The 16,909-nt window shown below is 35.3% G+C and overlaps 1 protein-coding gene and 1 long non-coding RNA gene across 8 annotated transcripts; one reads left to right on the plus strand and one right to left on the minus strand.

Annotated features, from left to right (window-relative positions):
* The first annotated feature begins 171 nt into the window (after nt 1–171).
* On the plus strand, nt 172–15,907 carry LOC116292026 (immunoglobulin superfamily member 10). Of its 7 annotated transcripts, none has more exons than XM_089035696.1 (18): nt 176–290; nt 1,250–1,615; nt 2,109–2,183; nt 7,374–7,394; nt 7,521–7,979; nt 8,181–8,456; nt 8,592–8,855; nt 9,651–9,728; nt 10,402–10,509; nt 10,913–10,940; nt 11,111–11,147; nt 11,425–11,581; nt 12,992–13,369; nt 13,975–14,250; nt 14,445–14,708; nt 14,937–15,008; nt 15,172–15,231; nt 15,756–15,907. In XM_089035696.1, exons 1-18 carry the CDS (start codon nt 227–229, stop codon nt 15,800–15,802), a joined length of 3,030 nt encoding a protein of 1,009 aa, XP_088891822.1. In that variant the 5' UTR covers nt 176–226; the 3' UTR covers nt 15,803–15,907. The 7 variants fall into 7 exon arrangements, with proteins under 7 accessions (XP_088891858.1, XP_088891853.1, XP_088891835.1 ...); XM_089035703.1 differs by having other exon boundaries at nt 15,759–15,907; XM_089035715.1 differs by having other exon boundaries at nt 7,521–7,898.
* Nucleotides 11,054–11,849, minus strand: LOC148913736 (uncharacterized). Its single transcript, XR_016120837.1, has 2 exons — nt 11,614–11,849; nt 11,054–11,516 (listed from the first exon to the last, which is right to left on the minus strand). It is a non-coding gene; the product is annotated as an uncharacterized LOC148913736 (long non-coding RNA).
* Nucleotides 15,908–16,909: the final 1,002 nt, after the last annotated feature.

Below are 16,909 nucleotides of genomic sequence, written 5' to 3' on the forward strand. Positions count from 1 at the left end.
AAACGGTTAAGCAAAATAGATTTTACAAAGCCCTCCACGTGCTGTCATTCTTTTGTCTATTAAGTTCTGGTTGTTTTATTGTGTTACCTGTATTTACATACGTGACTGCTAAAAATAAAGCGAGAGGGGAGGGGAGGGGGGGGGATTTAAAAAATACATTTTATTTTTTAAATTAATTTTGGAAATTAATTTTTGTTTTGTGTGTGTGTGTGTTTTTTTTCGTCCTATGTTGTCCTCGTCGACACACACGTTTTGGTTGCTCCTTTTCCAACTTTTCACCACAAAAATAGGTAAGAAAGGAATTCTGGAACACGAGTTTGTATACTGCAGGAAATTTTGTATACGTAATTTTTACTTCTATGTTGTGGCGCTAAGCAAAATAAGAATTAATAACTCTCAACTATATACGATGTATCTATCATTGGATCTAGTTCTTATTTCTATTGTTGTCACTATACTAATGATCCAGTGAGCGATGCCAGTGTGTTTTCAATTTGTATTGAGCTGACTTGACTAATACAAGCTCTAATAATAAAACTCTTGATATAAATACAAGGAAAGCGAGGATATCTTCCTTATAATTTAAAGTAAACCTATGACGCAGCATTAACTACGACCACTAGTATAAAAGCTTCATCCACTCATGTAATCCAAAAAATTATCCTTTTATAGTCATTGCTAATTAAAATACTTCAAATTTACAGCTTGCTAAACGACTTCCTGTTTTGCGAAGCATATTTTGTAATAAAAGCGAGATATATGGATTTACGAATTTATATTCATAATTTCAATATTCCTCATAAGGACATTGTAATTTATGGAAATGTTTTTAACATCCGACATCAAAGTTATATTTTTGTGAAATAAAGACATTGCATTTACATCAATGGAGCTTTGGATAGTTTCACAAACTCGAACGATTTTCTTTGGAATATTTTTGTCTGCTAACATAATTTCAAAGAAATAAAAAGGGAAAATGTAATGACACGTCACAGGGGCAAACAGACAATATAGCAACCTGAAACTTAGAATTATAATGCCTTAAGACTATAGACGTTTTGCATATTACTAAAGACTTTTCATTGCATTATAAAACCACAAAAAATCATACAATCCATAGCAAAAAAAAAAAAAAAAACACAACAACAACAAAAAAAAAACGAATGAATCTTACTACAATACCCACACTTCTTAATGATTTGCATGTACAAACTTAATAATAAAGTTTTTTATTAATTTGATTTTACAGTATTTTGCAAAATAGTCGGGCCTACAAAGCTCCAAGGTCTCGTGGGTAACGATGTAATTTTTAAGTGGAACACGACAGACGGCAGGGAAATTCTTTCAGCTGTGTGGGGGTTAGGCAATGGTCAAATGGCTGATCCCCAGTTTATCAATATGAATACGATAAATGGAAAAACAATTTCTCCCTCATTGCCCAAGCCATACACTGGTAGAGTAGATTTCGTTGGTAACCTAAGCCAAGGCCATGCTTGGTTTGTGATCAAAAACCTGACAAGTAATGATACCGATGTGTACATTGCAAGGATAAGTTATGGTGATGTCTCGGAACTACAGTCATATTCTGTTGAATTGTCAGTGAAAGATGGGTCAGGTTAGTATTGTTGGAAATATCTCAAACTTATATTGTCGTTCACGTGGGATAACCGCGGTTTAAGGCGTTTTGGGCTTCCTTTGTTAAAAGCCATGTCAGGTTTCTGAGTTAGATTCGACTAGTTGATATACTTCGCCGCAATAGCTGCAAGTTTTAGTTCATACTATCGTGTATCTATCAAAAAAAAAAAAAGAAAAAAAGTGCACTTCCAAATTAGGGAAAGCTTACCAAATATGGACATAGATCTGATGGCCACACGAAAAACAATGTCATTTGGGAGAATGTTCTTTAATACTGAAATAACTTATGCACTGAATATAACAATATCACTTTGCCATTTTGAAAAGCTTTATATTAATTGGGTAATATAGATTACTCAATAATATTCCCGGTAAAATTCAGAAACGAAAGATATAAAATGTCATTAACAGCTACAGTAATGTCCTTATTCTAAATGACGAACCACGGGATATTTTTTTCCATTAATTTATAGATCAAGTGCAGAAATCAGAAATCGTTACAGTTTCAAGCAACCATACGAATAACACAATGAAAGCAAGCTCGCAAAGTAAGTTGATTAAACGCGCCATATACAACTTTAAAACAGCAACAATACTAACAACAATAACAACAAATTTATTGCCCACGCTCAAATAAATAATATGCATTATATTATTTTTTAAGTTCTTTATTCATTAATTTTTCATTTCGTAAATGTTATTATATTCAACAGCTCCTCGTCCATCTTCATCGGAAGCAACATCCATAACGCCTCATTACTTGTTTACGTTGTTTTTAGTTCTCACAGGACAATTGGTATGGTTAAAGAGGCACTTGGATGAAAACGCTCCGATTTTTGAAAGTTCGAAAAATTTAAGTATTTGAGGATAATATGACTCAATTGTAATTATGAACACCAAATTAGTGACAATTTTAGACTGGGAGCTGCTTGGTATTGAGATATATTGAGTTAAAAGCGAAAAGAACAAAAGGGTTGAGTAAATAACGCCATTTACTCACAATTTAGATGCTTAATGAAATTATTATTTTTTCCATGTTGCTTGGCTACTGTCTGGGCCATATAGACAAGTTTAATCAAGTTTAAAGATATTTATAATTTTCATTGATTTATATCCAAGTGCCCCTTTAAATAATAACTTTATTATGACGTTGCTCGCGCCATCGTCAATGTGTATATAAAGTGGTAGTAAGTACAATGGTACTGTGAATAGAATGAGAGCTTTACAGGCCTGCATGACCTATGCTCAATATTTGTTAGCATCGAACCCGTGCATTTATGCAATGCGGCGTCGCGCAAAAATATAAAGAGACTGCAAGGAAAACCGCACATTAGAGCGAATTCGTATATCACACTTTAGCATGCTAATGAGGTCTGCTAATATTCAAATACAAAAACAATAATTAAAAAAGACACGAATTGGAAACACTGCACAACTGTTTGACGTTATAGGGAAATTAGAGCATTTTATACCATTATTTTATTAACAAAACATGAAAGTTTCAATTCATTCAAATAAATCATTCTACATTTCTTCGACGAATTTCTACAGTTTTTACTTGAAAAGTCTCTCTCTTTAGGGTTTTGTTCCGTTCTGAACACTGATGTATTTGTCTACTTTCAGCAAAAGCTGATTAACATTCTCCATCGTGCTCATAGCTTTTTCGCACATCTTTGCATGTGCAAGGTTAGCTTCTTTCGCTGTGTCTACCTTCCTCTTCTTCTTAGCAGGAAGGTTCGATACTCTCGTCTTCGCTAGGAGATGAATCAGCAAAATTCTGATCCAGCCTTACCTTGAGGGCTTCAGCCCTTCTCTCATCTGGTGGCATTTTTCTTGAATATCTGGTTTGATTTGAAAGTAGAAGTTGTTTCTCCGTTTCAATCTCTCCTGACTCGGGACATAGAGCTGCTGCATAGCACTTTTTACTATGTTTTGCATGCGTCTGGTCAGGGACTCGTCTGTTTGGGTTAAATACAGGTTAACTACGTGCTGTGCATGCTTGCTGCTATCTCTCTAATCTCCTGTCGTGCTGTCAAGACAACCTCTTTCCATCCTTTGCTGTTAAGAGTCTTGTAACATTCGAGAACAACACTTTTTTCTTTCTCTCCAATTCCGACCCGACTTTTCTTGGAGGGACATAATATTCGTAATAAACAACAAACTAAGTATGGTTGAGGGTTGATATCGAAAGTACCAATACAAAAGTTATATGTTTAGATACTGACGTGGCACGTTTGCTGAACAATTTATTTATTAGAAATTCGAAAGTAGTCAGCTGAGTGTAAATATGAATCCTCTTGCTCCGTACACAGCAAGCGCAATATGCAAGTTTTTAGCGCACGCATGTTGATTCACGTGCGAATGGCATGAAAAATGCCGTGTTTTATGTTGGAATGCGCATCTTCGCTCAGCAGTTCGTGCAGCATGGATGCGCAGCAAGTCCGAGTAGTTCTTTTAAATATAGTCGCCTGGATATTGCTGTTTGTCGCCTTTATTAGGCCACCACCTCAACAAAATCTATTTCCCTTACAACATCGTCTTTTTGAGAATTTTCACGGGGAAGTATTTCCTGGTAGAGATGTGTTTTCTCTTATATCAAGGCAAGCGCACCTCTTCTGGCGGAACACTGGCGAAACTCCTATGTCGTTTCTCAGACTTGCGAACGATATCCTCCCAACCTTGCAGAACTTAACATTAGACGGGCAACCCCGTGTACGCCAGAGGATACTGAAAATAAACGTAGTTAACCAAGTTCTGCTTGTGATGTTGTGGTTACGTAAACATTCTCATATAGACACTTTGGCACTGTGGTTTGATATAGACTCTACGTCCGTTACAAGGGCGGATCCAGGGTTTTTTTGAAGGGGGGTCTCAGTTGTAAATTTTGTGGGCAAAGGAATCCCAGTCGCATTTTTACCACAGGAAGCCCATTTGACCTCAGGAATGACAGGGGGGTCGCGACCCCCCCGACCCTCCTCCTGTATCCGCCCTTGCGTTATCCGCATTATTTACAGGACGTTACCAGTAATGTGGAGATATTTCCAAACTCAAATCACCTGGCCGAACCTCGCGGAGTGGAGAAATCTAATGGGCAGCTGGCCAGAGTTACCAAATGCCGTCGGTGCTATAGATGCAACCCCGCATGAGATTTATTGCCCTCTGGCGGAGCCTCAGCAACAATTTTACAGTGGCCATAGGCACTATCACTGCCTAAATACTACTCAATTGGTAATGGATAATGAGGGCCATATTCGGTTTCTTCAGGCTGGCTTCTTGGGTAGCACACATAATGCGACTGCTTATAGGTTAATGCAGCCTATAGGGCCCGGTTTAGCCTAGATTTACCGTCAGGTGTTAAACTGTTGGGCGACAGAGGTTATCCTGATGGAGGAGCTCTACTAACACCTGTTCGTGCAGGACAGATGCCTCTGTTAAACCAAAGAGGGAGGAGACGTGCCAGAAAGTTCAACCGAGCTTATCGAAAAGAAGAGTCAAAATAGAGCATGTGTTTAAAGAGATAAAAATTTTTAAAGCGGTATCTCAGATATGGAGACACCCACATTGGTTGCTGCCTATCTGTGTTGAATTAACAACATTTTTGGCTGAAAGACGCATAAGGTTGTTTCAAAGACTGCACTGAGAACTACCCATATCCTCTGCACATTAAAAGTGAAACAAAAGTGCTGATGATAATAAAAGGAAACTTGAATTGTTGCAGCAAACTTTGGTCTACTCAACAAGCACGTAGTTTAAAACGGGTTGACTTTAATTTGCATAGTAAATATTTGAAGGATAAACAACGCCTGTTATGTTTCTATTGTACGTACTGAGCTGAAGTTCGGCACAGAAATTGTGTTCATTTGAAAATATCTAAAGAGATTATTTAACAAATCGATAATTAAAACATTTATTTTTGTTAGCATACATTTATATGATGTTTGGGGTTTCGAATGGTTAAGTTTTGTGGGAGTATTTTCAAGGATATATTTGGTTCGAAAACAGCTCATTAGAATATTAGCAAAATTCATTAGCATGTAAAAGTGCGATATACGAATTCGCTTTATTCTGCGAAATGACTTAAAGAATTATGTAAATTTCGCAATTAAACTACAGACTTCACGAGTGGAAAATAAAAGGTGAAAACTTTACACGTAAATGGTGTATTCACGGGCCAAAGAGTAAAAAGCCAATAGGCCGTATAATATTCACGAGCGTGATAACGGTTTTGCATATTTTCTTCAAATAATGTTCAAAGCCATCCAAACAAGCTTGAATTTAAAGTCTCATGTCATTCCAGTCTCTTCTTTACTAAACCCTAAATCACAGTCCGTTTCGGTTTTGTAAGCGCTAACTAAAAATCATCACGTCCCTTAACCAAAACCAAAGCAAATCCAAAAAAGTGCTTTCCGAATATAAAACAACCCAAACTTATCAGAGCAGCTGAAAAGGCTCTAATTGCACTTCTAGAAGAGGCAAAATCTAACTATGACGATTTGATCGAAATGAATAATATTAATTAAGAAACTTCGAAAGAACGAGTCACCGTAAAAAAAGATCGATAGCAGACTTGCTCGGCCAAGTAAAACCCGCATCAAATTGCCAATGGGACAAAAAATTATAGCGGGGAGGGGTACCTTATGATTTGTATTAACTCGCTTTTTAAGCCTCAAACATTTAAAAAAAAAAAAAACTCTTAACCATCAAATCTTTTCATTCAGTGTTATCTCATATCCAGATCAAAATATTGAAGACTTGTACCCCTTATTAATTGATTTTCTTTGGATAGAAAAACATAGACAGTACCCTACCCCGATCAGGCCAGCGGTGAGGCGCCATTTTTTCCCTATGGCGTAAAGCTATCAAGGCATGCATGTTAACTTTACGCTGATTGGCTAATTGCCTTCGAAGGAATCAGCTAGGTATTTTGATAATCAATTTTGGATTTTTTTATTGATTAAAATAAATATATTAAATTGGTGTGATAAAGTACACCTGCTGCGTTATCACAGGGCCTTATTTGTATAGCTATCATGTGAGTTATGGACAGAAAATATTTCGAAAGTGTTGAGAATGAAACTAAAATAACGTTAAGAAAGCATATTTCTAAAGAATGAAATTAAAATGTTCTGTTTTCGGTTGTTTGACGTATGTATGTGATCCGTTTTGTATCCTTTCCCAAGTTCTACGCTATTTAAACTATGACTTCATGCATTATGTTATTATTTCAAATGAAATGTAAATAAAACCTTTTGTAATAAGCCAAAAATAGTATAGCAAAGGATAAAGGAACCCTAAAGATGTTCATGTATGCTTGTCATGGACAACCAGTGAATAAGACAACAAAAAGTTATTTTTTTCCCAATAAAAAATAAATAAAAAAATAAAAAAATGAAAACTGCATTTTGAAATTTAATTGTTTAATTCAAAATAAGCCTTTTTCTACGAGGCAGCCATGCGAGTTGGTTTGTTGGTTTGTTTTTGTTTTGCAACGAGTAGCCTAGCATTGAAGTTTTTAAAAATTTAATTGATGAATTTTAAACAAAGTTTTTTTTATTTTTCATTTTCACGAGAATACACATTGCCATATGAAATAAACAGTCTATTTAATAGAAAGTGAAAATATGGCATTGTAGTGTTTGCCATCACCACTTTCTATGTTATGTTTTGCAAGATCTTTCTGAAGATGGGATCATTGATACAAGAATGTCACCTTTTTAATTATTTTATTCTTATTGCAGTAATTGGAAATAATGTCCAAGGTATTTTGATTTTGTTTTCTGTCATTTTGCAATTAAATTTTCATTCCTTTTGTACATTACCTTTTATAACTATTTCTTAGAAATATTTTTAAAAAATATTAAAAAAAAAAGTCTATATATCATCAGGTAAAGCTCGAATTATTCAAGCTCCACCGAATCCTCTGTACGTCGTCAGTGGTGGGACAGCCAGGTTCGTTTGGGATTACACCTTAGACAACAGAAAGGAAGAATTTCAGTTCAATTCCCCTACATGGAACTATAACTATGCTAATGAATCACCTGTTGTAATTGGATATGATCATGCCTTAAGAGACTGGAGATGGACAATCAGTTATGAGACGTGTCCTTCCAGACTTTTATACCCTACCACTCGAGTCAGTAGAGAGTCCAATGCTACCTTGGTTATCTCTAATGTCACTACTGCTGATAGTGAAATATACGAGATGAATTTATTATTGAAGGCTTTACCGCTAATATCAAGTGAAATTCAACTTGTTGTTACAAGTAAGGGAAAACACGAAATGTATGACGTCACAACTGTGTTTACATACCCTCATGCAAATACAGCTATCAACCAATCACAGCGTACGTACTATTTGATTTATTTTATAAAATGTATTGTTTGATTATCAATTGACAACACATTAGCAGTCAAATTAAACTTATAAGTGTTTCATTGTAGATACCGCTACTTATATAATAAATGGCATCATAAACAAAAAATAAATACAAACTAGAGTTAGTGTACATACACTTAATTGTATGTGAATAATTTGTTCATAACAGCGCGGCCACAATTCACCAGCCAATTTCAAGCAAACAATATAGTGCTTGAGGGAGGAGATCTGCGTATTAGTTGTTCTGCAATCGGAAATCCAACTCCAAACATCAATTGGGTGTTACTGAAAAACCAAGCCAAGGAAATAAAAAGCCAAGGAGTAGGTTTCGCTGACCTCGTTATCCAGAACATTACAAGACATCAAAATGGGACGTATCAGTGCCAGGCAACCAACAACCCAAATGATTATCCAGTGAAGACTAAAACACAAGTCACTGTATGGTGTAAGTATTCAAAGTGTTTGATTGTCGAATAATATAATATGTGTTTCAATTCTGCCCTGCACCTCAACTATGGAACAAATAGCTTTTCAAAAGTTATGTGTTTTTTTTTTCCATTCGTTATTTCCTTTTTCGTAGACATACCTAATATAACGTTTCTAAACTGGACTGTCGACGAAAAGACCATCCTACTTTGCCAAGCAAGTGGACAACCACGACCCTTATTCAAGTGGTATTATGCTGATGGAACGCAAGTTGAATCTGGTGTCACAGAAATAACAAGCGGCATCAGAATGGTTCTCAAAATACCAGATAGCAACTCTGGTTTATATGGAATGTACAGGTGTAACGCAACAAATGAAGAGGGCTGGAATGTGGGTTACCTCAACATTACCCGAATACGTAAGATATTTGTTAATGATTTGTATTAGTAGGTAAGAAAAAGACACAAACGCCCTCTACATATCAATAATAAAAATTAAACTGGATTTCCATTAATTGCGAATACTAAGTAAAAGTAAAGGTCATTTGAATTCAATATTAGTGTTCCTTTTAGCAAGTAGTCACGGATCTGATGGAGCTAACGGTATTCTTACTTTATCCATTTCGAAATAATATAAAATTCATACCATACTATTTGCTATTTCAGACCTTCCAACAGCAAAAACAGCAACCGACAACGGTGTTACAGTTACTTTGAAACGCGGTATCAAAAAAGAAGATATAATGAATTGGGCTATTCGTGTGATTTTACTTATCTTGTAAAGAATAGTATGTAAGCTACGCGTAATGCATGGTAGTAGCATTCTGGCACTACTAACCAATGTTAGTGATTAGTATGAGATTTACGAAATGTCAAGCAAAATAAAAGTGGATTTGTCAAATATCTTTTTGAACAATCATCAATACAATATTTACTAAAGATCATGTTTTAAAATTTTGCAGATTTTCTACACAACAGTGCGCCATGTAATTTCACATCACATTTATTTCTTTTATGTGTTTGTGGAGAATAAGGCAGAGGAAAAAGGAAGTATTCTTCTTTTTCCCTTCACCACCCTATTTTACCTTACTTCGAGAACATTGCAAAAAACTTTTATCTTTCTCTCGAGTGGGAACTTAAGACATCCATCAAGAAAAGCACCAATTATTCCCATTTCTCTGAATTGTTTGTGCTTTTGTTTCCTTTACTTTTAGTTGCTCCAACCATTGCATCGTTAGGAACAACACCTAACTGTATTCACGCATTGCCATCATCGCACCCTTTTTACCAAGGTAAGCTTAGCCGGCCAGAAACCCCAGATCACTGTACTTCATTTCTTGATTATTAATTTAGTACTATATTTTGAATGGAACTTTTAGTGACAAAGAAATTGACAACAGTACGCCTCCTAAAAACAATCAAAGCAATGACGGATAAACAAAACAGCAGCAAGAGCAACAACAGTAACAAAATATTTTATGCTAAGACAATGCTATTACCATGAACTCAACGAGAAGTCATCGGGAAGTCGAGCTCGTTTGATGAGGAAACATGTTCAGGTGAAAAGGAGATCAAATAGCCGTTTACGGTAGCGCATAAAAATGGAAATTGTTCGGGGAACGACGTCGTAAGCGATACACGCTCTTCCGTTGTAATTAATTCTGATTGCTTAGTTCCGTTATTCCTGATAAGGTATATAGTAACACGCTGTCTGATGTCAATGATAACTAATGAACAATACCGCAACATAAAAAAATGTCATTAACCTGCTTCTTTTTATGTCATTCTTCCACTTAAATGGTATCGATGGAATCGAACAAATCGAATGATTTTTTAAATGTTGAAAATATAGCTGCAATAAAAATAATAATCTGAAAATGGATGATTTTTATTGCTACCTCTGTAGAAAAAAAAAAAAGCAATTTATTTTCGCGAACATTAATTTTTTTTTTCGTTATTGTACAGGAAGCACTTTTGCAATTATCAATCTGTCGATGACATGTGTTTTATTCATAATCATTGCTGTTCTCCTAACATATATTTTCATCAAATGTAAAAGAAACTCTCTTAAAGGTAAGTTGGCTTTGTTTCTTAAATTTATGTGTTATTTGTGTATGTTGTGTTATTTTACCTTTCTTTTTTATCTTTGCTTGTTACATCAATGGCAAATGTAATCATAAAATAGGACCTTTGCAGCTTAGTAATCACGTGCTAATTAATTCACTGAGAGCAAATGAATGAGCATTTTGATTCCCATGCTTGAAACTTGATGGTGAGCAAACCAACATCCTACAGCATGTTTCGAGAGATCGTAATAAACCTGCAATTCGTAACACACTGCTTACACATTGTTTCATTCAGTTCTTTACAAGTAGCTATAAAGAATCACCAAATTTTGCTCACCAGTACAAACACACGAGCATTAACTGGAAAGGGCCTATTACTTATATTGATAACATGGCAATATTTTTCATAGTTTCAGATAACAGAGAAGAAATCACAAGGTGATGTAGATATACTAGGAATAAAGACAAAAGCTCTTGGTATACGATATGTTGCCAATTGAAAAAGGGCTATGCCTAAACGATATTACTGTCGTAATAAAATAGAAGAAACATCTAGACCAGTTTTTATTTTGAATCGAAAAATAGATATATATTATTTTCTCCAACAGATTTTCCCGTCCAGTTGTGTATAGAACGGAAAACGAGGTATGTTCCTCGTAATTTCGATCGATGTTTTTACTTTCAATCGGAGAGTTAACTTTATTCATTATATCGTTTTCTTGTTTCCTTTTTGTCTTTTTGTTCTTTAATTGTTTCCTTATTTCATTCCTTTTTTCCTTTTTCCTTATTTCCTTCCTCTTCTTTTTGTCCTTTCCCCTGTCCATCTGTCCGTCGTCGTTCACTCCATCCCTCCCTTCCGACCTTCTTTCACTTGCATCACTGTTGTCATTATTTTATTACTCATGTTTTATATTAAATTCAGGACGCAAGCGTGGTTGCTGTAACAACAATGAGGCATTCTGCTCCAAACGAATTGTTAGCCGAAAATGCACCAAAGACGTCGTCAAACGAAGACTACGAAATAATATCAGAAAAATCTGAGTCATCTTCCGATACAGGAAATGCAGCGCAAGAAACAAGTAAATCTGACGTTCAAAATTCACAAACTCACCATGATTATCAAGAACTTAATATTAATGCATTATTGTCGAATGTGCAAAGCTATCAGGCTCTAAACAGAACGATGGGGGAAAGTGCTAGACGAGTAGAACTTCCCTTGCATATCCGCAAGTACGAACCATTAAACTTCGTACATAAAGCACAAAGTTCTGAATATCAGAAACTGCATCTGTATGCAAATATTGAGGATAAAAAGTAAGATCACGTGCAGATATATTATCAGGTGGTTCGTGATGTTTTCGTTTCGATGTGTTATTCATCACTATTTCGTGCCATAGCGTGGTGTTTATTTCGCTTTTGTCAACTTATTTTACGCTCAATAAACACTTTTTAATAAATTTGGATAAAAATTAATTTTTTAAATGGTCGTATTTACTTTTGCTACAAAATGAAGCAGTATTGAAATGAATATACGCATTATTGAAAAAAACGTAGTCGGGTTCGAGAAGGTCATATCATCGAATTTAAGACCGAAAAGGATTTTGGGTACTCCGAAATGTGTATTATGTTTGCATATAGACATGTAATAATCCCCAATACAGCAGAGTCGGTCGATCTAGATTAGCAACATGCCAAAGCCATGATGCATAAAATGTGCACAGTAAGGGGAAACTGCAAATACGCATGAAATTAGCATAATTGTTTGCCTTCCCATGCTCCCCTTCGGTCTTAGCTTTGATGATATAACCTTTTTTTGAACCCGACTTGGTTTTTTCAATTAGGTGTATATAATGTACGTGTCGTGTATCTTATTTGAAAAGGAATTCAGTTTTGTCCAATTGTTATCATCAATATATTATTCACGATATAAGTATAATAGGCGGAATTTTCGAATGAAATTATGAGCATGAGTTCCATTTGAGTTTGATTCAAATTCACTGACGCTCAATAAGTAAAAGCATGTTTAATGCCAATGAGGTTAGTTAATAGAAGAAAGAATGTGAATTGAAAGACAATAGAGGTTAAAGAACTGGCGGAAGTGGACATGAAAAGGCAAGACAAGCAGAGAGAAGAATCTGAAAAATTAAATGAAAATAAAAAAGAAGTCCCTTAGAGATGGGAGATCACCCTATATTATAGGAAAGTGAAAAAAATCACTTTTTTAATCCGCTTGCACTTTCTAACTTTGAATTCTTATGACGTTACCAATGTCTCTGCAAACTGGACATAACTCTAGTCTTGAAGATGAAGTTCTTGATTCTACATCAGCTTTTCTATTATATGATCCTTATGACAGTAAATAGAAATTATGTCCTAGGTATTGTGATTTATATTCCTACTATTTGAATTAGTTTTTTTATACCCTATTGTACATTGTGCTTTTATTAGTAGTTATTACAAGTACTGAGATACGTTGTTTTATTGAATAGGTAAAGCTCGAATTATTCAAGCTCCACCGAATCCACTGTACGTGGTCAGTGGTGGGACAGCCAGGTTCGTTTGGGATTACACCGTAGACAACAGGAAGGAAGAATTTCAGTTAAGTTCCCCTACATGGAACTATAATCATGCTAATGAATTACCTGTTATAATTGGATTTGATCAACTATTAAGAAACTGGAGATGGACAATCAGTAATGGGACGTGTCCTGCCAGACTTTTATACCCTACCACTCGAGTCAGTACAGAGCCCAATGCTACCCTGGTTATCTCTAATGTCACTACTGCTGATAGTGGAATATACAGGATGATTTTATTATTGAAAACTTTACCGCCAATAGCAAGTAAAATTCAGCTTTTTGTTACAAGTAAGTCTTTTAGACTAAGTTACTTTTCAAACCTTGAAAAACAACTTACTTGCTAAAAGTTTGAGAAAAAAATGGTGTTTTACTTAGATTTGGTTTGAAAATAAAATGTCCGTGTGAAACCAAATGAAAGAGCTGACATCATTTGAAAGCGAGCGCCAGTTGGAAAAAACAACAACAAACAAACAAACTAAAAATCGTCATCATTTTTTTACGCAATTATCGTTACAGAGGTAGCATTTGTTGATATGTTTGCTAGTTACGGCTAAGTTATTCTGCCACCAATCAGACAGTATTCATTTAACTATTTGCCTCCATTACTGTAAGCGTACATAGAGTGGAAAGAAGTCGAAGCAAGGAATCATATCAAGATTAAATAGATTATTCTATGCTCTCTAAGAAGGTAACAACTTAAAGAGCAGTCGGCCAAACATTTAATGTTATTGTTTATTGTTTATTGTTTATTGTTATTCTAGCAGTCAAATTAAACATACAAGTGTTTCTTTGTAGATACCGCCACTTATACTATAAATGGATTATAAATAAAAAATAAACATAAATAGAGTTACTCTACATATACTTATATTTGTATAATTTGTTCATCACAGCGCGGCCACAATTCACCAGACAATTTCAAGCCAACAATATAGTGGTTGAGGGAGCAGATCTGCGTATCAATTGTTCTGCAATTGGAAATCCAACTCCAAATATCACTTGGGTGTTACTGAAAAACCAATCCAAGGAAATAAAAAGCCAAGGAGTAGGTTTCGCTGACCTCGTTATCCAGAACATCACAAGGCATCAAAATGGGACGTATCAGTGCCAGGCAACCAACAACCCAAATCAGTATCCCGTGGAAGCTCAAACGCAAGTCACTGTATGGTGTAAGTATTCAAAGTATAAATTGTCGAACAATATAATATTTGTTACAATCCTGCCATTGTTATCTTAATTGATTCCAATTCCTGCAACTGAACTATGGAACAAATAGCTTTTCAAAAATTATGCTTTAGTTTTTTATGTTTATGTATTTATTTATTCATTTATTTATTTTTGTTTGCTTTTTCCTTTGTCGTAGACAAACCTAATATAACGTTTCTAAACTGGACTGTCGACGAAAAGATTATCTTACTTTGTCAAGCAAGTGGACACCCACGCCCCTTAATCAAGTGGTATTTTGCTGATGGAACGCAAGTTAAATCTGGTGTCACAGAAATAACAGGCGGCAGCAGAATGGTTCTCGAAATACCAGATAGCAACTCTGGTTTATATGGAATGTACATGTGTAACGCAACAAATGAAGTGGGCTGGAAAGTGGGTTACTTTAACATTACTGAAATAGGTACGTGAGGGGACTATTGATTCATCTGTGGTATTGGTAGCAAGGATAAATATAACTACACATTATCTTTATTATATGAAACAAATAGATTTCGTAATGTGCGTGTATTTACTATTTTAATTTTACAATCACCTAACGTTATAATCTTCAATTTCTACACCTGTCATTCATTAAGAAAGCACCCCTTTCTTCGAGATATAAAACCCAAACTCTTATTGGCTATTCCAGACCTTCCAGCAACAAAAATAAGTACAGGAAGAGCAGTTACGGTAACCTCGAAACCTGATACGAAAACAAAAGGTAACTTTTTATAAAGAATGAGATATGTGTTAACAGTATGCATTAATTAAATTGCTTTTAATTTTAGCGTCTTTTTTAAATGAAATTCCAAGGCCAAAAAAGAATAATTATTATTAATAAGCCATCATTATAATATTTTCTAGTGTCCCATCTTTATTTTTAGCGACCAGAATAGCAAGAAAAAGTTCAAAACCATCGATATCAACACCTACATTGAAAAAAGGTGGCAAGTAGGATCTACTACCACTATTACCACTACTGCTGCTACTGCTTACTGCTACTGCTACTGCTACTGCTACTGCTACTGCTACTGCTACTGCTACTGCTACTGCTACTGCTACTGCTACTGCTGCTACTGCTACTGCTACTGCTACTGCTACTGCTACTGCTACTGCTACTGCTACTGCTACTGCTACTGCTACGCTAGTGCGACTATGCTACTGCTACTGATACTGCTACTGCTACTGCCTACTGCTACCTGCTACTGCTACTGCTACTGCTACTGCTACTAGCTACTGCTACTCTAACTACTTCTACTGCTACTGCTACTGCTACTGCTACTGCTACTGCTACTGGCTACTGCTACTGCTGCTACTGCTACTGTCGACTGCTACTGCTACTGCTACTGCTACTGCTACTGCTACTGCTTACTGCTACTGCTTACTGCTACTGCTACTATTATTGTTATCCCGTGCAGACCAAAATACATCTGATTTTTGTAACCTTTGCCATTTCTTATCGCGACAGCAGAAAAGAGTGGTCAAGAAAATGTAAACTACAAAAAAAAAATCTAAAGAACATTACATTACTGTGTGTTGTTGGTGTGTTATTACCCATCGCTATCACGGTAATTGTGACAATCGTTCTCAGGAAACGTCGTAAGAAAAGAATTAACAAAGGTTAGTCTATTTTCAAATATACATAATGTAGTTAAAAAAGAATTCAAAATTGTTATTGTTTCCCCTTGAAAACGCAACATTAAAATTTTGTTACAAACTTTTTTTTATAGAAAATAAGACAGATGTCGGTGAAGACAAGTAAGTGCATAGTCGTTAAAAGTCAAATTAACCTAATTATTTTCCTCACGAATCTGATTATTGCATTAGATAGTTGACTAAGGCTAACTATCTTATGGAATTTGATATTGAATATCAGAGAGGCAAACTATTGCAAGCGACTTGGATACTTTACATTACTTTAATGGTTTTACATAGCATAAGGAAGAGAGAAAAAACAGCTATGGGGAGAGCCCTGATTACAAGCAAATTATTCAAAAAGATAGTCACGTGTAGTAGTGACCATGGCCTTGCATTCCTTTTAATTTTCACATCTGGAAATGTCTATGATCGCGCCATAATATTAGATCAATTGTTCCACTCTCCTTAGTTATATACCGTTGCTATGTCCCACTCCCAGATACATATATCATGATTTGAAATTTTGATTGAGGAAATTTACCATAAATTGTTTCAATCGTTTACTGTCTTCTCAAAATAAAATAAAATTGTCTTGTATTCCATTTAAACCTCTTTATTTAAAATCGGAACCACGAATCCAAAATGTCTACTATAGTCAACATCAAAAGGGTATTTAATATAAACAATTACAGAGTTGGTCGTTCGACTGTAGCAAATACATTTGGTTCCAATATCTATACCTTATATTTTATCAAACTAACTGATTTAAAAAAAAAAAAACTAATCTCGTATCTAGTTACATAACATAATGCTTTTTATTTTGTTCAGCAATACGCGTCTCCATTGTGTTCTTCCTGAGGCATCAAATACCGTAACCTATGCCGAAGTCAAAAACATTCCAATATACGCCCAAATCGATAAGTCAAAGAAAAGGACCGACAGACAAAATTATAACATGCCTATATATGCCCAGGTAGACATGAG

Source organism: Actinia tenebrosa, unplaced genomic scaffold (genome assembly GCF_029948245.1).
Source record: "Actinia tenebrosa isolate PJP-AT-01 unplaced genomic scaffold, QUT_ActTen_1.0 PGA_scaffold0__85_contigs__length_37466705, whole genome shotgun sequence".
In the NCBI taxonomy this organism is placed as follows: Eukaryota; Metazoa; Cnidaria; class Anthozoa; order Actiniaria; family Actiniidae; genus Actinia; species Actinia tenebrosa.

Excerpts from the sequence above, each read along its gene's own strand:
- LOC116292026 (XM_089035696.1), top strand. The coding sequence starts at position 227 with ATGTTGTCCTCGTCGACACACACGTTTTGGTTGCTCCTTTTCCAACTT. Across the intron at positions 9,729-10,401 it reads ATCGCACCCTTTTTACCAAG|GAAGCACTTTTGCAATTATC; the intron begins GTAAGCTTAGCC and ends GTTATTGTACAG. Across the intron at positions 10,510-10,912 it reads TAAAAGAAACTCTCTTAAAG|TTTCAGATAACAGAGAAGAA; the intron begins GTAAGTTGGCTT and ends TATTTTTCATAG.